Raw genomic sequence first — 19,765 nt, 5'->3', positions numbered from 1 at the left:
TAAACTTTGTTTGGTTTTGGGGAAAAAATGTTCCTGACCTTGAGAAAGGGGAAGGCCTTCTTAAATAAAACATAAAAGCAATGAACAAAAGTGAAATACATGACAGTAGCAAAATTTAAAACTTCTATTCACGAAACATACCATAAGCAAATTGAAATACATGTGACAGAATAGAAGCAAATATTTGTGACATATATAACAGACAACGAGTTACTACCCAGAATATAGAATAAATTCATACAAATCCATCAGAAAAAGACAACACAATAGGAAAATGAGGAAAGAGTGTGAATGGGTAACTTCAGAGAAGAAAAAACACAAACAGCCAATAAACATAGTAAGATGTGCAACCTCCCTAATTATCAAGGAAATGAAAATCATGTCTATTAATTTGAAAAAATCGTTAAAATCAGTAATATCAAATATTATTATAACTGCTACAAAAATTGATATATTTTGGCTAGCAATAGGGGCAGGATCTGTTAAAATTTTAAATCCAATTCCAAGACCTAGTATCTGCCTAAGCAAATAACAGCCCATGTGTACTGTTATTTGTTCCAGCAGGAACCACCTCACACCAAAGGCACATAAAAGATGCCTCCCCTCCATGTGCAGGTAAGCCAGCCCTTACTGCCTCAGTTCGCTGCAAAAGGGATGAACTAGGAATGAGGTTACGCCCATCAAGTGTGGTTATAGTTATATAAACTGTGTTACACCCAAACTGGATTTTCAGTACATATTGTTACTGCCAGAAAAATTAGTACTGTCGCTTTTGGTGGTTGAGTAAGAGAAGAGAACAAGTTCCAAAAGTTATTTGAATTCCATTTTTTATCTCTATTGTAACCTAAACAAAATTATGACAGGACTGTCTTGGCAGAGAGCAGTATATTATACAGAAGAAGTTCTCTACACAGCATCCCTTGGAAGCATGCCAATCAATAACTCATGATCAACCAATAATTTTGACAAATATTTTTAGATTTCCATGATACTACTGTCAATCTGGTATCATCTCTGACAAAGAGTCATGGAAGCTAACTTCTAAAAAAGTGTGCTTATAGCTGAAAACCAAATCATTTTTAACCATCAAAAAATAAATTTATGTGACTTTGCTTATACCTATTAGCTCCAATAAGAATCTTGGTTTAAGAAACTTGAAAAAAAAATAGTTCAATTATTGACTCTGCCAATTACTCCTGAGTTCAAAAAACAAAAACAAAATTAAAAAAAAAAATACTGGGGGTGATAAAGTCAGCTGCTGATGGTTCTTGGGTGGGTTTACCCAGACACACGCTATCATCCCAGGGACGGGTGGTTTGCTGGTATCACAGAAGACTCTCTGCCTATTTTCCACTATTTATCATACTTTCCCCCTTTGATAACAGAAAACGTTAGAAAAGCACAAAAAAAGAATATTTTTACCTCAGGCTTCTGATCAGCAATACTTACATTAATAGTTAAAGTGAGTGTATACCATTTTTTTGCTGTAACGTCAGCATGTCCTGAAGTATATATGATCCATCCAGCTGTAACACAAAGAGATTATCCCAGCTGATGTATTTTTAAAATCTAAATCACAGAATCCCATAACTCAGTGGGGGTTCTTAGGCGCATTTGTATGTAGTAAAGTCAGCCTTAATAAAGATCGACATTTTCATACCTACAATTGATTTAAAACAAAACATCCTTCATTCAGGCATCCATACAGCATGCAGAGAGATCCTACTCTGAGTCATATGTGAGCTCACAAGAGAACGAGCAAAATAAACTTACAAACCAAGCAGGGTACAATGACGCATTAGCGTGTATAGTTCAGGTCTGCATGTACACCTGATTGGATTGAATACGGAGGATAAGGAGGACTAGTCAAAACCTACCATAAGATTTCCAGCTAGTGTACCTGGCTACATGGTAATAGCATTCGCTGAGAATTAGAGAGAAAATAATAAGCTAATTTTTGAATATATTATATTGGAATGCCTGAGAGAAAGCCAGGATGAGATGTCCAGTGGGCAGTTTAAGACACAGAGCAGTGGGGACTGAAGTCAGAGATTTAAATCCCTAGTTCCAATTCTGCTACTACCTCATTTTGAGACCTTGGGTAAAGCAATTAACCTCTCAGGCACTCTCTTTTGGATTGGAAAATGCAAGGTATCTTCCAGATCAGTCATGCTATGATTATGCAATTCCTATTCTAATGTCCTCATTACCCACTCCCTCTTTAATTTTTATTTTATTATTGGAGCCCTTTCCACCTTAGGAAGAGGCAAAGGGGAACAAACTATAGGAGAGAAGATTTTTTATTAATGCAGGACGAAAGTCAAGAGACTATGAATCAAGAAGAGTCACCACCAATAAGGTCTAGTTTCAACAGAGTGGTGTGTACCCAAACCAAAGTGAAGTGGATGGAATTCAACTTGAACAGATCCTAAGCACCTATTCTGGATAAAATACTATTCTACATAAGACAAGGACTGTTGAGATGAATGAGAAAAGTCCAGCTGTTTTCAAGTTATTGACTACATTAGGAAATAGGAAGTCTCCATCTTAAGCAAATCAATCCTTCCTTTTGTATTTCCATAAGCACACCAGCAACATTCTTAGAGTCTTGCTTTTATTTATACTGTTTCCTGAGTATGCTCTCCCTACTATTACCACCACACCCCAATCTCTGGTAATCCTACTCTGACAGCCTAGCTCAACTCTACAATAGCCAAAAAGCTTTGCACAATTTTCTCTTTCACTGAGCTGCCTCTGTCTGTACTAATTAACACTATAATTTTGAATCATTTGGCGTTTGCTTACACATGTTGAATTTCTTCTCAATTAGATGTTCGAACACGATGAGGTATAAAACTCCTTCATTACTTCCATAAGTAACAGACAGATATAGCAACATATCACATAGTAACCATGTGCTATAGAAGAAGCCACTTACCTAGATCACCTGTAACTCTGTAGGTTCCATTTGCAAAAACCCAGAAGAAAACTCCCCTGGCACTTCTAATCAAAATACCACCTTTATTCACTCTTCCAGCAATGAACACACCTCCCTTCTCAGGGGTCTCTAGGTACACATCACACTTTATAGTCAAATTGGACCTGCAAAATCAAAGTGTTAGTGCTTTTAATTATGTCATTTCAAATGTAGCACAAATGGCTCTTTTCGAAGTCACATGCTTCCAAACTTCTAATCAAGGTATGTGATTTGCTAAGTCCACACTTATACCAGGGATGGGCTTCATTGATGATGGTTTCAAGTTTTACATGACGAAGTCAAGTCATTTCATTGCCTCTTTTAATGACTTACTATTGGAAAATAATATTTACTGTTTTCAAGCTTCTTAAGAATATATTTCCTGGGGTTCCCCTGTTGGCGCAGTGGTTGAGAGTCCGCCTGCCGATGCAGGGGACACGGGTTCGTGCCCCGGTCCAGGAGGATCCCACATGCCGCGAAGCAGCTGGGCCCGTGAGCCATGGCCGCGGAGCCTGCGCGTCCGGAGCCTGTGCTCCGCAACGGGAGAGGCCACAACAGTGAGAGGCCCGCATACCGGAAAAAAAAAAAAAAACCCTGGTTTTGGTATCACTGACAGGAGATCAAAGGATGAGAAAGGTTCAGCCAACCAGGAACTACCAGAGCTTTAACAATGAGATCTCCTCCAGGCTTCCTTTTACAAATGCTACTGGATTCCTTCTGCAATGATATAACCACCCCAATCTAATACGACCTCTGAAAATAATTCCCCTCCCACTCAAATTCTAAGTGCAAATGGAAAAGAATTAGAAAGCTTGCACACAGTCAAGTAATAAAGCAAGCAATTTATCTAAAATAAAACTAAGAATGCCAAGAAATATATTTTGGAAATGGGGAGAAATTGGATCCAGAATTATGTGACTTTTACATTTCTCAGAGTTTCCTGTCAGTGAATTTTGCACAGTGAAATTTTACTTTGTAAAGGAAAACATAAAAAAGAAGCACCTACAGCAGGTACACAACAATCAGGAAAATCTACATTTAATCATTTAATCAAAGCTGGGCTACTTTATGGGAAAATCAAATGCTAAGTAACTAAAGCCCAGTCTCTCTTGTATGTCCTCCCACAGCAGAGGGAGTTTGTCTCTCTGTAGATTATCACCAGCATGAAACCACCAAGGATCAGCTTGCTCCTTACATCCCCTACCTCCCTGCTGGCTCATCAGAAGTTTGAAAGTGCTACAGATCCTGCCAGCACCAAAAACTTATTCTATTTAGAGTTAGAGTGAGAGAAGATCAAATGTTTTCCTTTTATACCTTACAGTCCAGAATAAGTGATTCTTGCATCACAACTTACAGGCAATTTTACAGATAATGAATAAAATAGAATAAAAGTTTGGTTTAGTCTTCCACAGCCATAATCTCTTGGAAGTGCTGAGAGAACAAAAACCAGCCAACATAATTAAGCAAATTTGATCAAAAGGATGCAGAATTCAGGTCTGTGCAGCAAAAGATAATTTTGTGATTGTCCTCAGATCCCAACCAAAGCTTACTAACAAGATGGAAGTCTTTAACAGCTTTGGTAAAGTCTACTATTTATAGTCAAATTACTGTGCTGATACTTAACTAAATCTAAATATGAGAGAAGGTCTGTCCTAAACACAGTTCTAAGAACTGATGGCACTGTGCACACGTAGAGCTGATTTACTAGAATAGCACTATGGATAAACTCCACTAACTTACTAACTTTCCCTTTCCTACTCTCAGGAAGAAGACAATGATTAAAACAAGGCTGTGAGGTATAGTCCAAGAGCATGGGCTACAGCACCAAACAGACCTGGCCTCTTGCCCTGGTTCTGGAATTTAAAAGTATGGGATCTTGAACAAATCTTACCCCAAAGCCTCAGTTTCCCAGTCTATAAGGTAAAGAGGATGCTACCTTTGCCAATAGGTAGCTATGGGAAGCTCATACCAGTGTTTAGTGTTACCCAGTTTTCATTCCCTCCTTTCCCTGCAATAAATGGGCATCAGAGCCAGAGAACAGAAATGGACATGGGATGTGTGTACATCTCTAAACAGATCTGGCTCCCTTGAATCCAGGATAGGATAATAACACAAAATAAATAGGATGAGACCAAATTTTAAAAGATCTTGGAAGTCAGGCATAGAAGTGCAGATCTGGTTCGGTAGCAGGAAAGAGTCACTGCATATTGTTTTTTTGTTGTTTTGTTGCTTTTTTTTTTCCAGTATGCGGGCCTCTCACTGTTGTGGCCTCTTCCGTTGTGGAGCACAGGCTCCGGACGTGCAGGCCCAGCGGCCATGGCTCATGGGCCCAGCCACTCCGCGGCATGTGGGATCTTCCCGGACCGGGGCACGAACCCGTGTCCTCTGCGTCGGCAGGCGGACTCTCAACCACTGCGCCACCAGGGAAGCCCCACTGCGTATTCTTGAGCAGTGAAAGAACATGATGAAAGTAGGGCTTAAGAAAGACAAAAACAGTCCTTTCTTGACATGCATAGTTGCCATTTCCTGGTTCTTTTTCTTTCAGAATATGTCACTCCTTCCTTCTCTCCCCACTTTCCCCCATCCTCCTCTTCACCTCCTTACACACTGCAGTAGTAAAGATTGCGTACTTCTATTTAAATACTGCGAAACCTTCAAAGGTATGAAGAGCTTTGTTTAATCTGTAGATGGTGCTCTACGTCATCTCTCTACTACAATGAAAGAGTCTCTCAGTTTTCCTGGAGTCCCAGCCAGAAACAACAGATTTGGGGTTCAGAGAGAGCCCTGTGTAGTGGTCATGAGCGTGGGGGATGTGGGTTGTCACAGAAACTTAAAGGTTTTCTATAGTGATCAAAATAACAGGGCCCCTCCCTTACACATTTAAACGCAGCCACCTGTCTTACTGTAAGACCATCAGTAACAAATGACGAAATCACAAACCCCGCTGACATGACCAGAATGTCCAGATAAAGTGTGTGATACAGAGATGTTGGGATAAACAGTATTTCTGTTGTATAAAAAGATAAGCCATTGAAGTTATTCTAAATTAGGCAAGAATTCTTTACTCTACCCCCAATAACTCTCCAAGGAGCTGTAAGGGTTCTAGAAACTCTGGATAGGAGTTTCTTAAGACTTACTATCTGAGTTTGGGACTAGAATTGGGATTTATAATAGGGAGTAAGGCAATACAGAGAGAGACTTTCTGCAGCATTCTACAGATAAACAATTCAAAGCTCTTTTCCAAATTATCTTCCTTTCCCTGCCCAATTTCCAAGCTATTTGGTGACTTGACATTAATAGTTACTATCACTAAGCCTGAAATGCTTGTGTTTCATGTTTCACAGTAGCATTATACTAGTTAAAAGAAAAAATAGAAAAGAAACACCTAAAATAGTTATAATTAGTCAGTACATAGGAATTCCATAACTGTCTTCTCAGTTCTGCTTTGGCCATTATATTTTGAGTGAAGAATAAATACATCTTTTCTCTTTATCAAATGCTTAAATAAAAGAGTGGAATTCTCTAGCCAACTAAAAGCTGATTTGCTTTTTACTGTTGCCATCTACTGTCACCTGGTAAATAGATTTTCCACAAAAGCTAAAACAATGTAATTCAAGTATGGATCCAGCAGGTGGCAGCACCATTTCAACAAATCACTCTCCAGCAAAAACAAAAACTTAAAAACAACATGCAAATCACAAAGTCTGCTTAGAAATAAATTTTAAATTATAACTGGGTCCCAAAGTCCTCAATTTTTATATTAAAATCAATCTGATCCTGCAACAATTACTATTAATTTGGGCAAATCTGAGGGAAGGACACTTAAACAATAAAACAATTGGCTGGTTTATGGCCACCGTGATATTATAACACACCTGTTAGGTTCTTGGACAGGAGAACTGTTGAAAAGTCCTGGCTTCAGAATGTACCTGACAACATTACAAGGTTATTTCAGCCAAATCTACATAAGGATGTCAGTTGTACATACCATTTGTAATCTCCTATAATACTGATGGTGTTGAATGCATCAGCAGCCCAAGTAATGGGCCTTTGATTGAGAACCTGGCGCAGTGTGAAGCGATGTTCTCCAGGGTCTTCAACATTTGTAAAGTATTCAAACACACCAGTCTGATCAGCAAAATTCGGAGCTTCACTAAAAAATGGGTAATCTGTTCAGAACACAATAAATTCTTTGTTTAGTATCAAATCTTACAGAATCTCTCCTCTCTGATATTTTCTGGTACATTTTGATATACTTCTGAAAAGGTTTAAATAAGTAAATGATACTTATAAACAGTCAGAGTTTAGGGCTTAGGTTACTAAAGAGCTATTGACTTTTACATCATCTTTATTAAGTATCAGTGTGATCAGTTTGACCTACAGACTTTACACACTTAATCCATGCAACTGCTTAAGAGGAAAGATCATGAGTTCTGGAGTAAGTAGACCTGGGTTCGGATTCTAGCTCAGTCAGTTCCCCAGGCAAGTTGCTTAACGGCCCTGACTTAACAAGTTTTCAGCTTCTCAAAGGTACAAGCAGTATGCATTCAGTAGAAACTGTACCTCAACTTCTGAATTTTGATCAGGATGCCCTCCTGTGATGCCGGGTAGTGGCAGCAAGCTGCAGTGGGCCACACTTCCATCAGCCATGCAATCACGAGGGTGAACAACAGATACACTCAGAACCATTCTGTACCCAGACAACCACTTTGCTTTTCACTTTCAGTACAGTCTTCAATAAACAACATGACATATGCCACACCTTATTAGGCTTCGTGTTAGATGATTTTGCCCAACTGTAGGCTCACGTAAGTTTTCTGAGCACATGTAAGGTAGGCTAGACTGAGTTATGAGGTTTGGTATTTTTGACTTATGATATTTTCAACTTACAATGGGTTTATCAGGACCTAACCCCACCGTAAGTTGAGTAAGATCTGTATAACTTTCATTCCAACAATAACCTCTACATTTTTTCTGGCACTGAAACTAACAGGACCCTCAAATTGCGATTTATCTTGAAGTAACACAAAGATTAGTTCTCGTTTACCACATAGAGATTTAGAGCTAAATTAATGTGGTTCTCACAACCACTCCATCAGGCACCGGTTTGACAGGTAGAAATCTATCCACTACTGCTGAAATTGGAAACCAAGTTAAGTTTTAGTACAAAAACTTACCGACATTGAAGTCATCCTTATAGACGCTGGGAAAGGGCTGGGATTTCGGAGGCAGCAGGTAACTGCCTTTGCTGCCGGTGGTGAGCGTGCTGAGTGTAAACAGCTCGTCCTCTTGCAGTTTCAGCGTGAAGCTGCCACCGCTGTCTAGGAGCTGAGAAAGAAACGATGCTGTGTTCAAGCCAAGTACTTTGGCTCATCTCATTTGGGTCAAATAGCTTTTAAAAAATAAGCTTAAGGGCTTCCCTGGTGGCGCAGTGGTTGAGAGTCCACCTGCTGATGCAGGGGACACGGGTTCATGCCCCGGTCTGGGAAGATCCCACATGCCGCGGAGCGGCTAGGCCCGTGAGCCATGGCCACTGAGCCTGCACGTCCGGAGCCTGTGCTCCGCAACAGGAGAGGCCACAACAGTGAGAGGCCCACGTACCGCAAAAAAATAATAATAATAATTATAATAATAAGCTTAAGATAAGCCAAACTCATTTCTTTTAGAATTCCCTAACTACCTGTGAAGGACACACTCAATATCAAGGCCCTTGGAATCTTTTTTCTTAAGTTATTTATAAGACTTTGTGCAATTAAACATTCTAGAAAGGATATTAAAAGAATTTCTTTTCACAGAAGGAAGAAGGACTAGATGATCCCCAAATCTCTTTCCATTACTCTGTCTTTTCCATTAGACTGTACTATCCTTAAAGCCTGTGAATAATTCAATACATGTAACTAAGAGATCTGCTTATTTATTTTTTAGGACTTTGCTAAGGTAGAAAAATCCATAAAATCTTATTGTTGACTCAGCTGTTAAACACAGAAAACGTTTACTATATTAAAAAAAGTCCTACTCATTACATGTTCAATACGTATTTCAATTATTCAATTAACAAATTACATTTATGTCACATTTATGACCTTGGCATATAAAGCCATAATCTCTTCATCTATAAAATGAGGGGAAGAAAACATACTTCATAGGGCTATTGTGAGGATTAAATGAGAAAATGTTTATAAAGTTCTAAACTCAGTGAGTGACCTACGAGAAACCTTCCCTACATCATAGGTGTCCTATGGTAAAAGCAGGCCTCTGAAGACACTGAAGTCCTTTGCATAACTGACACAGGCACTAAACATTATGTCCACTTTATGAAATCTGAGTAGCTCTTTTTTTCTACTTTATATTAGAGGTTTATATCATACCTTTGCTTTAATAAACTGTTGGTCAGATCTATGAAATATCTAATACCATATTCTGGCTTAGGAAGAACTCCAAATGATATTATTTTTCCTATGGGGAAATCAGTTTTATTATGCCATTTCTAGCAATGTGTTGTGCAAAAATTAGAGACTATTCCTTTTTTCAAATTTAATATACAATGGGCGTTCAATTACTGATACTGACTAGTTCAGTCACAGAACTTTAATAATTACCATAAAAAGTAGCAGATTTGTGTCAGTTAGGTGAAGTGATGTGCTTGCATGGGCCAATTCATTCTTTGAAACATTTACTCATGAGAAACCACCATTTGCTAAGCTCTACACTAGGCACCTGGGACAAAAAGGTATATAAGGCTGTGACCCAATCCTCGAGGCATCCACTGTAGTGGGTAAAGTGTTTACTAGGTAAGTACATATCCCTAGGTGGCTATGACCTAAGACTGGTGGGGAAGGCTTCAGAGGGAGCAACACTTGGGCTGAGTCTTGAAGGATGACAAAGATATGAACAGAAGGCATTCTAGGACAAAGAAAAAGCATGTGCAAAGTCACAGAAGTAATTAACTTGGCATGTCATGCTCTGAAAAATGCAAGATGTTTAGTCTGTGAGGAAAGGTCAGTTTAGTAGGACATGCATCTAGAAAGGAAAGCAGTCTTTTACCTCATGAGGTGATAATGTGGGTCACATGCCACACTAAGGAATGTGAACTTATAGGAAAAATCACTAAGGCATTTGAGCAGGGACTGACAAAAATCAGATCTGCATTTAGACGCATCATTCTGGTAGTAGTGTGATGGGTGGCGGGGAGACTGAAAAAACAAGAGATAGTTTCCGAAATCCGAGAGAGACATAATGAGGCACTGAAACAAGCAGTAGCCGTGGGAATGGAAAATAAGGAATGGGTAGGAGAAATATGTGGGTGATATTGTTTATACTTGATCACTGAGGGTATACAAAGGGTGAGTGGGAATGACAGTCTCAAATGAGACTCAAATTTCTGACTTGAGCAACCAACTGATGGTTGGTACAATTCAGCAAGACGAACTAAATACCAAGAACAAACACATCTACCAAACCATACTGCCTTGAAGAGGACTTCTATTTAAAAGAATGGGGGGCGGGCAAACTGTTATGCCCCTATTACCTCTATTATGCTTCAGCCATAAAATCAGTTATGAAATTAAAAATTAATTCATTAATCAAATTTCTGTTCCCTTTACTGTTGCAATGCTCACACTATAGGAATTTATTTAAAACTACCCATAGAGAATCCAGTTGTTTGAAAAGAAATCTCTCCGATGGTTTTCCAAGTTTGGTATACCACACCTGCAGCTCTGGTATTTCACTCTAAGGAGGAAACACAAAGAAAGCATAGTTGAGTGATTCATCATCTCCTCTTTGAGGATTTCTAAAATCTGTACCAGCAAGAATGAATCAATGACAATGTGCATTCTATTTCTATTTACCAAAAGATCCACCTCAAATCTTAAATAGTAAACATTTTGAAAGTAGGAAGACATTATTCAAGCAAATACTTTATTTCCTAAAAATACGGCAGATTTTTGGCAAATGTTCAAAAAGATTTTAGTGTCTTTGCTTCAAAAATACTCATTATTATACCTATGTAAAAAGCTTTTTAAGAATTTTCTGTCATTAAAAAACAATTCTTACACGATTAGTAGAAAGAGCACTGTATTTCTGTATTCAAATCTAACAATAGGTAGAAATAACAAGAATCTTGTCTCTTTTTTTTGTACAGAGTACTGTAAAGATCAATGTTTGAAAGTTCCCTCAACTGCACAAATGATGTTCTACCAAAAAGAACAACTTTCTTGCAAGTGACCTTTGTTAGGATTCTTCAAAACCACAAAGAGCATTACCTCCTAGTGGCTTCTGTATGTTTGACTAAAACTAGTCAGCAGACATAAGACACCAAGGCATTTACCCATTCATATGCAAACTCTTAATCACTTGTAATGTAAGACTTCACTTCAGAACTGCTAGCCCGTGATAAAATATATAAATTCTCAAATCAAAATCAAAATAAAAGTTCCACTTATTTACTTACAAAAGAACCCTTAAGAATGAAGGTAGCAAACTGTTGTGAAACATTGAAATAGGGAAGAAGTGGCCGTATACATGTGGAATGTTTATGACTCTGAGTAGAAAAAAAAAAGAATCATGTAAGTTATCCAAATGATATACAAGCCATTTTGGGGGGGAAAAAAACAAACAAACATTTAATGCCTATAGATTAACAGAAATGACACATAATAGGTGACAAATAACAGTTTATTTCAAACTTTTAAAGACTTTTTTCTTAAAAACCTTTATTGAATGTCTATTGTGTATGCCTAGTCAAAGTAAAACTCAGTGGCATTTTGACTGAATCAAACTTTGAATTCCAGTCATTTGATGGCACACAGATTAATTTTTATGTTGTTTTCCAAGTAATATACATCAAAAAAAAAAAGTAAATCTTGGGACATTTTCACTGAAAAGGCATCTCACCTATATATAACCTTCAAATACACAACTGAGGTCAGCTAAATATATATAACAAATCTCACTGCCAGCATCATTTTTTTCCAAATAATCACTACAATGGGCTGGGATCAAAAGAAGTCTGAGACATCATCCCTACTTTAGGGGATTCAACAATCACAGAGGACTTACAATATAAGGTTCTGGGACAGGCTTTGTGGGAAAATTTTAAATTACAATCATAGTTAGAGATTTCAATACCTTTCCTCAATAACTGATATACCACTAGACAGAAGATCAACAAAGACACAGGTGATTTGAACAACACTACCAAGTAACTTGCCTGGACTGACATCTATAGATCACTTCATCCAGCAATTGCAGAATGCATATTCCTTTCAAGTGCACAGGGAACATTTACCGAAGTACACCATATTCTTAGCCATAAAAGAAGTCTCCATAAATTCAAAAAGATTCAAGTCACAGAAAGTCTGTTCTCTGGCCACAATAAAACTAAATCAGAAATGAATAACAAAAATCTCTGGAAAAATTCCAAAATATTTAGAAACTAAATAACAAATTTCTAAATAATTCATGCCTCAAAGAAAAAAATTAAAATAAAAGGTGAAATTAGAAAGAATTTTGAGCTGCATGAAAAGCAAAACACAACACATCAGGATTTGTGGGATGCCACTAAAAGAGTAGTTAGAAAAAAATGTATAGCACTGAACACCTAGATTAGAAATGAAGAAAGGATTTGAGACTTTAGCTTAAGATACTAGGAAAAGAAGAGCAAATTAAAACCAAAGTAAGCATAGGGTATGTATGGGATTAAGAGATATGAACTACTATGTATAAAATAGATAAGCAGCAAGGATATACTGTACAACACAGGAAAATATAGACATTATTTTTTAATAATTTTAAAGGGAGCATAATCTACAAAAATACTGAATCACTATGCTGTGCATCTGAAGCTAATATAATATTGTAAATTGACTACATTTCAATAAAAAAATTAATTAAATTTAAAAAAAACAAAGTAAGCAGAGGAAAGAAAATAATAGAGCTGAAAGGATAAATCAAACAAAAACCAGAAAAACAAGAGAGAATAATTGAGAAAGCAAAAGCTGACTCTTTGAGAAGATTAATAGAATTGAATAAACTTCTAGCCAGACTAATCAGGAAATCAGGATAAAAAGAAAACACAAATTGCAATTATGAACATTAAGAAAGGTGACATCAATACAGAGTATACAGATATTAAAAGAATAGTGGGGAATAATATTAATAACTTTGTGCCCAGAAATTTAACAACTTAAAAAGGCAAATTTCTTTGAAGACACAAAAACCCAGTGCTCACTGAAGAAGACATGGACAAACTGAATAGCCCGATATCTGTAAAGGAAGTTGAAAATGTAGTTAAAAAGTTACCCACGGAGAAAATTGTGGTGCCAGATGGCTTTACTGGGAAATTCAAGTCAACCTGGGAGCTTTGCTCAAACAGGAAGTAAGAGCTAAGGCAGAGTTGTAAACTGCCTGCCTGAGTATTGAGGCATGCCCCAACTGTGCACACAGAGCCCATCAGCAAAGGCTGGGACACTTGCTAGTTCCAAACATAAGGAAATTTGTACAATCATGATCTGATCACTAAGATAATTGAGCAGAGGCTTCAGTGGCCACAAATGATAAAGCTTACAAACTACAGAATTTGTTCAGGAAAGTCACAAAGCAAATAAACAGCAACAACCACAACAAAGAGCAACAGCCACAAATGCTAGATAGGAGGAAGAATCTTATCTCCAGAGTCTCCATGTTATTTATGTAATGTGTCTAGTTTTCAACAAATCCTTATGAGATTTTCAGAGAACCAGGAAAGAATGGCCCATACACAGGCATAAGAGCAGTTGACAGAAACTATGTCTGAGAAACCCCAGTCATTGCTTATTAGATATTAGACTTCCTAGACAAAGACATTAAATCAGGTATTTAAATATGTTCAAAAAACTGAATGAATAATGAATAAAGGAGAGATCTGCTTCCAGAATGGCAATGGGAAGAGCTCCATGAACCTGCTCCCAGTGAACCTGGTGCAAACTATGTAAATAATAATTACAATAAAGTCTCTGGAAATGGTCCTAAGGCCATGCAACAAATATAGAAACATTTATTCAATAAAATCTACTAAACCATGATCCACTCCCTCCCTGTCCCTCTCAGCCTAGAGTGACAGAAACTCCATGCCAAGTGGGTACAGCCAAGAACACAGGGCTCCCTCACTCCCAGCTCCCAGGTGAAGACAATATCTTCCTGAGAGAAGCAGAATATCAGCATTTCTCACTCCCCTTCCCTTCAGCTACTTGATGCTGAGGACAAGTAGCCAAGAGTGTGGCCAAGAGGCTGAGGGTTCCCTTCCTCTGTCCAGGTTCCATTCACAGACTCACCTTAAACAAGGCACACTGAGAATATGGGGGTTCCAAACCCCCACCCAGCACCATACTCCTAAATCAGAGGTGTCACTAAGAGAGAAACACACCCTTGTCCCCATCCCCAACTCCAAGCTTCAGCTCAGAGATTTTGTCCTGGGAGAGAGACAGGTCATAAAACACAGAGTTCAGAAAGTCTCCCCAAAGAAATTGATTGTACTTAATGCAGAGCATGGGGAAGTTCAAGAGTAAGGGTGCTCTTAAAAATAATGGAAGTTTTGGTGGCAAGCAAATAAAAAGAGACTGTCAGCTTCATTAGATGCATAAGCTAAACCACTGCCCAGCTATTTTGACAGGGAGAACCACAAAAAAAGAAAGCTAAGAAGAACCCTCCTGATGCCAGAATAAACCTAAAACACTAACCTCAAAATCCACCTCTGCAAATAAGCTGGAATTTAATTGGATCAGCTTATGGAGCAGTTTAAGCCCCTGAGCATTGTTGAAAACAATAGAGCAATCCACCAGTAATTAGTGAGGCAATAACAGAGAGGTGCACCTGCCCAAAGCTGCATCCTCTAAGAAGCAACATTTGAGGCTTGGGCGGGTGGGGGTGGGGTGGGGGGAGTGGAGGAAATAAACTCCACTAAACCACTCCAGCCAATCACTAAGCAAATAAGCAAGCAAACAACAAACCCCAGGAAAGGAGGGAATCAGTACCCAGAGTTACCACAATATATTATATAAAAGGTCTGGCTTTCAACATAAAATTAGGAGACATTCAAAGAAACAGAAAGTGTGACCGATACACAAAAACTAGGCAACAGAAACCACCTGTGAGAGCAACCAGATGCTGGATTTAACAGTTGAAGACTTCAAAGTAACCAATATAAATACATTTAAAGAACTAAAGGAAACAAGGTTTAGAGAAGTAAAGGAAGATATAATCACAATGTCTCATCAAGTAGACAATATCAATTAGGTGACAAAAAATTTTAAAAGAACCAAATGGACATTCTGAAATTGAAAAATATAATAACTGAAATGAAAAATTCACTAGAGGGGTCAACAGTAGATTTGAAATAGCAGATGAATTAGAGGATTTGAAAACAATTGATAGAAATTGTGCAACCTGAGAAACTGTGGGGAAAAAAAACACAAAGGATAAAGAATAATGAACAGAACCTCAGAGAAATGTGGGATACCATTAAGTACACCAACATATATACAATGGGACAGTAGAAAACAGTGGAGAGAGAAAGGAGCAGAAAATATATTCAAAGAAAAGTAGCTGAAAACTTTCCAAATTTGATGAAAAACATTAATCTACAGATCCAAGAGGCTCAACAAACTCCAAGAGGAATAAATACAAAGAGATGCACATACAGACACCCAGTAAAAATGCTGAAAGTCAAAGAAAAGAAGAAAATCTTGAAAGGAACAAGATCATTTACAAGGGAACCTCAATGAGATTAATAGTTGGTTTATCACCAGAAACAATGGAAGACAGCACATTCAAGGAAAAACTGTCAGCCTAGAATTTTATATTAAGCAAAACTACCTTTCGAAAAATGAATATCTCACTGGAATGCAGTTAATAGAAATCTGAAGTAGACTCTAATAAGTCAAGATTTCTGCACTAAATCCTAGAACAACCACTTAAGAAAATAACTCACTAAAATATAGTAAAAAAAATTAAAAGAATTTAAATATTATATCACAAAATATTGACTTTTGCAAAAGAAAACAGTAACAGAAGAATAGATGAACCAAAATAATGAGATGTATAGAAAATAAAAAGTAAGCTGAAAGATGTAAATCCAACTATATCAATATTAACATTAAATGTAAATGGATTAAGCAATTGAATCAAAAGGTCAGACTAAATTTTTCAAAAAGCAAGATCCAACCATATGCTGTCAAAAAGAAAAACAACTTTGATTCAAAGAAACAAACAGAGGAGGTTGGATCAAGATGGTGGAGTAGGAGGATGCAGAGCTCACCTCCCCCCACAAACGTGTCAAAAGTACATCTACCTGTGGAACAATTCTCAAAGAAAACTAACTAGAACTGGCAGAAGAACTTCTATACAACCAAAGCTGCAAGAAGGATTTCCACGTAACTGAGTAGAATGGAAAAAAAAGCATAAGGTTGGGTCCTCCACCCCTAGGAGGGATCTGAAAGGAAGAGAAGGTTTGCTCTCAACCTAGAGAGTGAGCAGGTCAAGCCACAGACTGGTTGTCCCAGTCCTGGGATCCTATGCAGAGGAGAAAAGCTCCCCTGTTTTTTTTTTTTTAAGAAGGTGTTCAGTTGTGCTTTATGCTATATTTTCCAATACTAACAAAGTGAATTAATCCAATAAAAACAACAAAGAATTACCATAGTTTCAACGATGATGGTGAGGTTACCTAAGCCATCCGTCAGAGCTACATAGCTTCCTCCTTTTTCTAAATGGCCAACTGTCTTCAGGTAATGCCAACCTGGTTGAGTAAACTGAGTGGTATGAGCTATAGACAAGCAGAGAAAGACCCAAATAAGATTAAAACTGTGATAACAGGATTTCGTCAAAAAATAAAAAGCTGATTTGAGTCTGAAAGAAAACAGAACATGCCACCCCAAAATGCGCCACTTTAGCATGTGGATTATTTTGAACTGATGGCAATCAAGACCTAGCAGACAAAAGAAAAACTTTTCTCTCTCCTTTATCTGCCTGAAAGAATTTAGATAGGGGACCTAGCACAGAAAGACAGCTACTACCAGAGACAACTTTGTATCTGAAAGATTCACCTGCATGGCAGGGCAAACATCTGCTCTTCTCATCCTGTGAACTGTCTTCCTCCCCTTTGAAGCTCCAGGTCCCTATCCCATTCCTTAGCTCAGGATGGCATTATAAACCTCAATTGCCTGACTGCAAATTTGAGTCTCATATTTTTATGTACAAAATTAAATGTGTTTTTTTTTCCTGGTCTTATATCCATTTAATTATTAGATTAGCCAAAGAACCTAGAAGGGTAGAAGGAAAACTTTTCCACCCCAAGTCTGATTGAGTCTAACAGTTATTTTCTATTTTGGAGAAGAATACTCACCAGTCTCATGTTTCAACTTCTAGTTAAATGGTACAATTATGGGAATATTCTTAGAATGACTGGTGAAAATAAATGAACCACACTCTGGCAGTTCAAAACTACTGAGTAAACCTTTTCTTTCCAAGAATAAAAAATAAAGTTATCCCCTCCCAACTTTTGATGATCTCTATTTAACCCATCCCAATATAACTACAAAGAATACAGTTTTTTAAAAGTTAACAAAATATTCCAAAAACTAAGCTTTATGGTCTCAAACAAGTTTATTTCCACAATATGTATTTATTGGGCACCTCCAAAGTTGGTCCTGAAAATGTACTGAGCAATATTCCTTGTCCATTTTGGGAGGTGACACAATAACCAGTGACAAAATTAGAAAAGCACATTAGTTCATGTAGATAATGTGGGACCAACTATTTCAACATTTAAGGGGTTAACCAACCAGGATATACAAATCCAACTTAACATTTCCATATTTTTGAAATAACAACCTGAGTTTAGAATAATGTCATGGTTACATAATGTCATGACTACAAATCTCTGAGAAAAATATATCAACTAAAAAAAAGCCTGGTCTTAGAATAATTGAGAATGGAATACAGAAAGTAGCCTAGTTATAGAATAATTGAGAATGGAATACAGAAAGTAGCCTAGTTACCCAAAAGGTTCTTACAAAACACTATGACAAATCTTGCTTGAAACAGAGACATACTTAAAACTAACACACATGCACACACACAGTGTTCATATAATCCCCTCTAAGTGTTTTCTGCTTTGTCTCTTAGAAAGGAAGTTAGGGATTGAGAGATGGAATCTGAACCGTACCTGATATCCAGATAGGAGCTTCTACTACATAGTGCCCGCTCCATGGCTCCTGAGCAGTCATCAGTCCACAACGCCCATATGGCAACTGTTCATAGTAACTAGCCACCAAATTCCAAGCAATTGTGCTAAAAGATTTGTTTGATAAAAAAGAAACACCAAAGCAGCTTGTAATAAAAATGTAAATATCTACAAGCCTTTAGTAAAAAAGACCTTATAAGAGTTTACACAAATATATGTAAATGACAAAAAATTACCACCCAAAACAAGAAAATATAAGTTGCATAAAGTTCACTCACATTTTGAAAAATCAAGTGTTGGATGCATCTAAATATTTTTAATGGTGAATCATATAATAAAAAATACAAATGTATAAGAGGTGTACAATTTTACTGGCGAATGGTGTAACCAGAAGATGAATCATGACCTACCAGTACCAGACATGTCACAAATGTGAGTCAAATACAAATAAAGGCTTTATCCATACTTGCTTTCCTTTTGACGGTCAACATTCTAAATGCCCCAATTTCAAGACATAATTTTATGAACTTCACTCTGAGCTGTTGCAAAGTTTTACAAATAAGAACTCTTAGAGTCAGACTGCCAGGGTTCAAATGATGGTGTAGGCAGATAGGGTAAGGGTTGCCCAGAGGAAGAGAACCAGACATAACTTTATTGACATAAGAGAAGCCATTTTAGGCCTAAGCCATTTTGTGATCTAAGCCTGGCCACAATGCTTGCCCTTACAGAACAGGTCTCAGTAGTAAGTGATTTTAAGGGAATAAAAGAACATAAGAACAAACAGCTATTATCAGGCCAGGGGGATAACTTAACCATATCTGAGACAATATATCAGACCCCAAATAAGCTCTATTATTTGCAGCTTCTTGCTTTTTTTTTTTTTTTTTTTTTGAGTTGACACAGCTTAGGTATAGATATCGGTATAGATAAAGAAAATAAGGCAAATGTTTACAATCATTGAATTTAGGTTGTGAGACTATGGAAGTCCATTGTACTTTTCTCTGCTTATTGTGTTTTGAAATTTTTCAAAATAAAAACCTTTAAAAGTTTCTAGTAACTTACGCAGTCATGTAGCCATTGATATAATTCTGATTCAATATGCGACCCCAGCAGCCTGCACCCACATCACTATTTAAAGTGCTAAAATCTTCAGAAGACCAAAGCTTCTTCTCAGTCAACCTAGCATCCTTTACTGTACGGGTCCCAGGGTAATGAGCTCTAGAAAAGAAAGGGTGGGAGGAAATGTAAAAAGGTCAGAACATGGCACTTATATCTATTTATTGAGTGAATAAAAATACATATCTTCTCCAAGATTTCTATTTTAAAATAATGGGCAGCTTCCAGGTGGCTGTCAGACTGTAAGCATCCTCTTCCCACCCTTGTGTCTCAGAACACCCTTAGAATGAGATAACCCTATAACACACAGAATGGGAAGGAAGATAGCAATGGATGAGAAATTTCTTTCTGGAAACCATAACATGGAGGGAAGGATGTTGACAGGTGGAGGCAGGAGAAGAGACCTAGAACACTCCAAAGATGAATGAGGTGGAGACAGGATTCAGACTTCCCAG

At 37.5% G+C, this 19,765-nt stretch overlaps 1 protein-coding gene across 1 annotated transcript in view; it reads right to left on the bottom strand.

Annotated features, from left to right (window-relative positions):
* GALC (galactosylceramidase) overlaps nucleotides 1-19,765 on the bottom strand; it is a 59,192-nt gene that overhangs the window by 4,998 nt on the left and 34,429 nt on the right. Inside the window, exons 8-16 of the mRNA XM_060097961.1 lie at nucleotides 19,257-19,412; nucleotides 18,177-18,301; nucleotides 16,648-16,775; nucleotides 11,430-11,519; nucleotides 10,622-10,708; nucleotides 8,155-8,305; nucleotides 6,966-7,146; nucleotides 2,939-3,102; nucleotides 1,450-1,526 (exon numbers count right to left, since the gene is read on the bottom strand). Of these exons, the coding sequence (XP_059953944.1) occupies nucleotides 1,450-1,526; nucleotides 2,939-3,102; nucleotides 6,966-7,146; nucleotides 8,155-8,305; nucleotides 10,622-10,708; nucleotides 11,430-11,519; nucleotides 16,648-16,775; nucleotides 18,177-18,301; nucleotides 19,257-19,412 (1,159 nt within the window). The remainder of the gene's footprint in view (nucleotides 1-1,449; nucleotides 1,527-2,938; nucleotides 3,103-6,965; nucleotides 7,147-8,154; nucleotides 8,306-10,621; nucleotides 10,709-11,429; nucleotides 11,520-16,647; nucleotides 16,776-18,176; nucleotides 18,302-19,256; nucleotides 19,413-19,765) is intronic.

The sequence above is a fragment of the Mesoplodon densirostris genome, chromosome 4 (genome assembly GCF_025265405.1).
Source record: "Mesoplodon densirostris isolate mMesDen1 chromosome 4, mMesDen1 primary haplotype, whole genome shotgun sequence".
Taxonomy (NCBI): domain Eukaryota; kingdom Metazoa; phylum Chordata; class Mammalia; order Artiodactyla; family Ziphiidae; genus Mesoplodon; species Mesoplodon densirostris.
The sequence above is the reverse complement of the archived record's forward strand: the minus strand, read 5'-3'. Positions and strand labels throughout refer to the sequence as shown.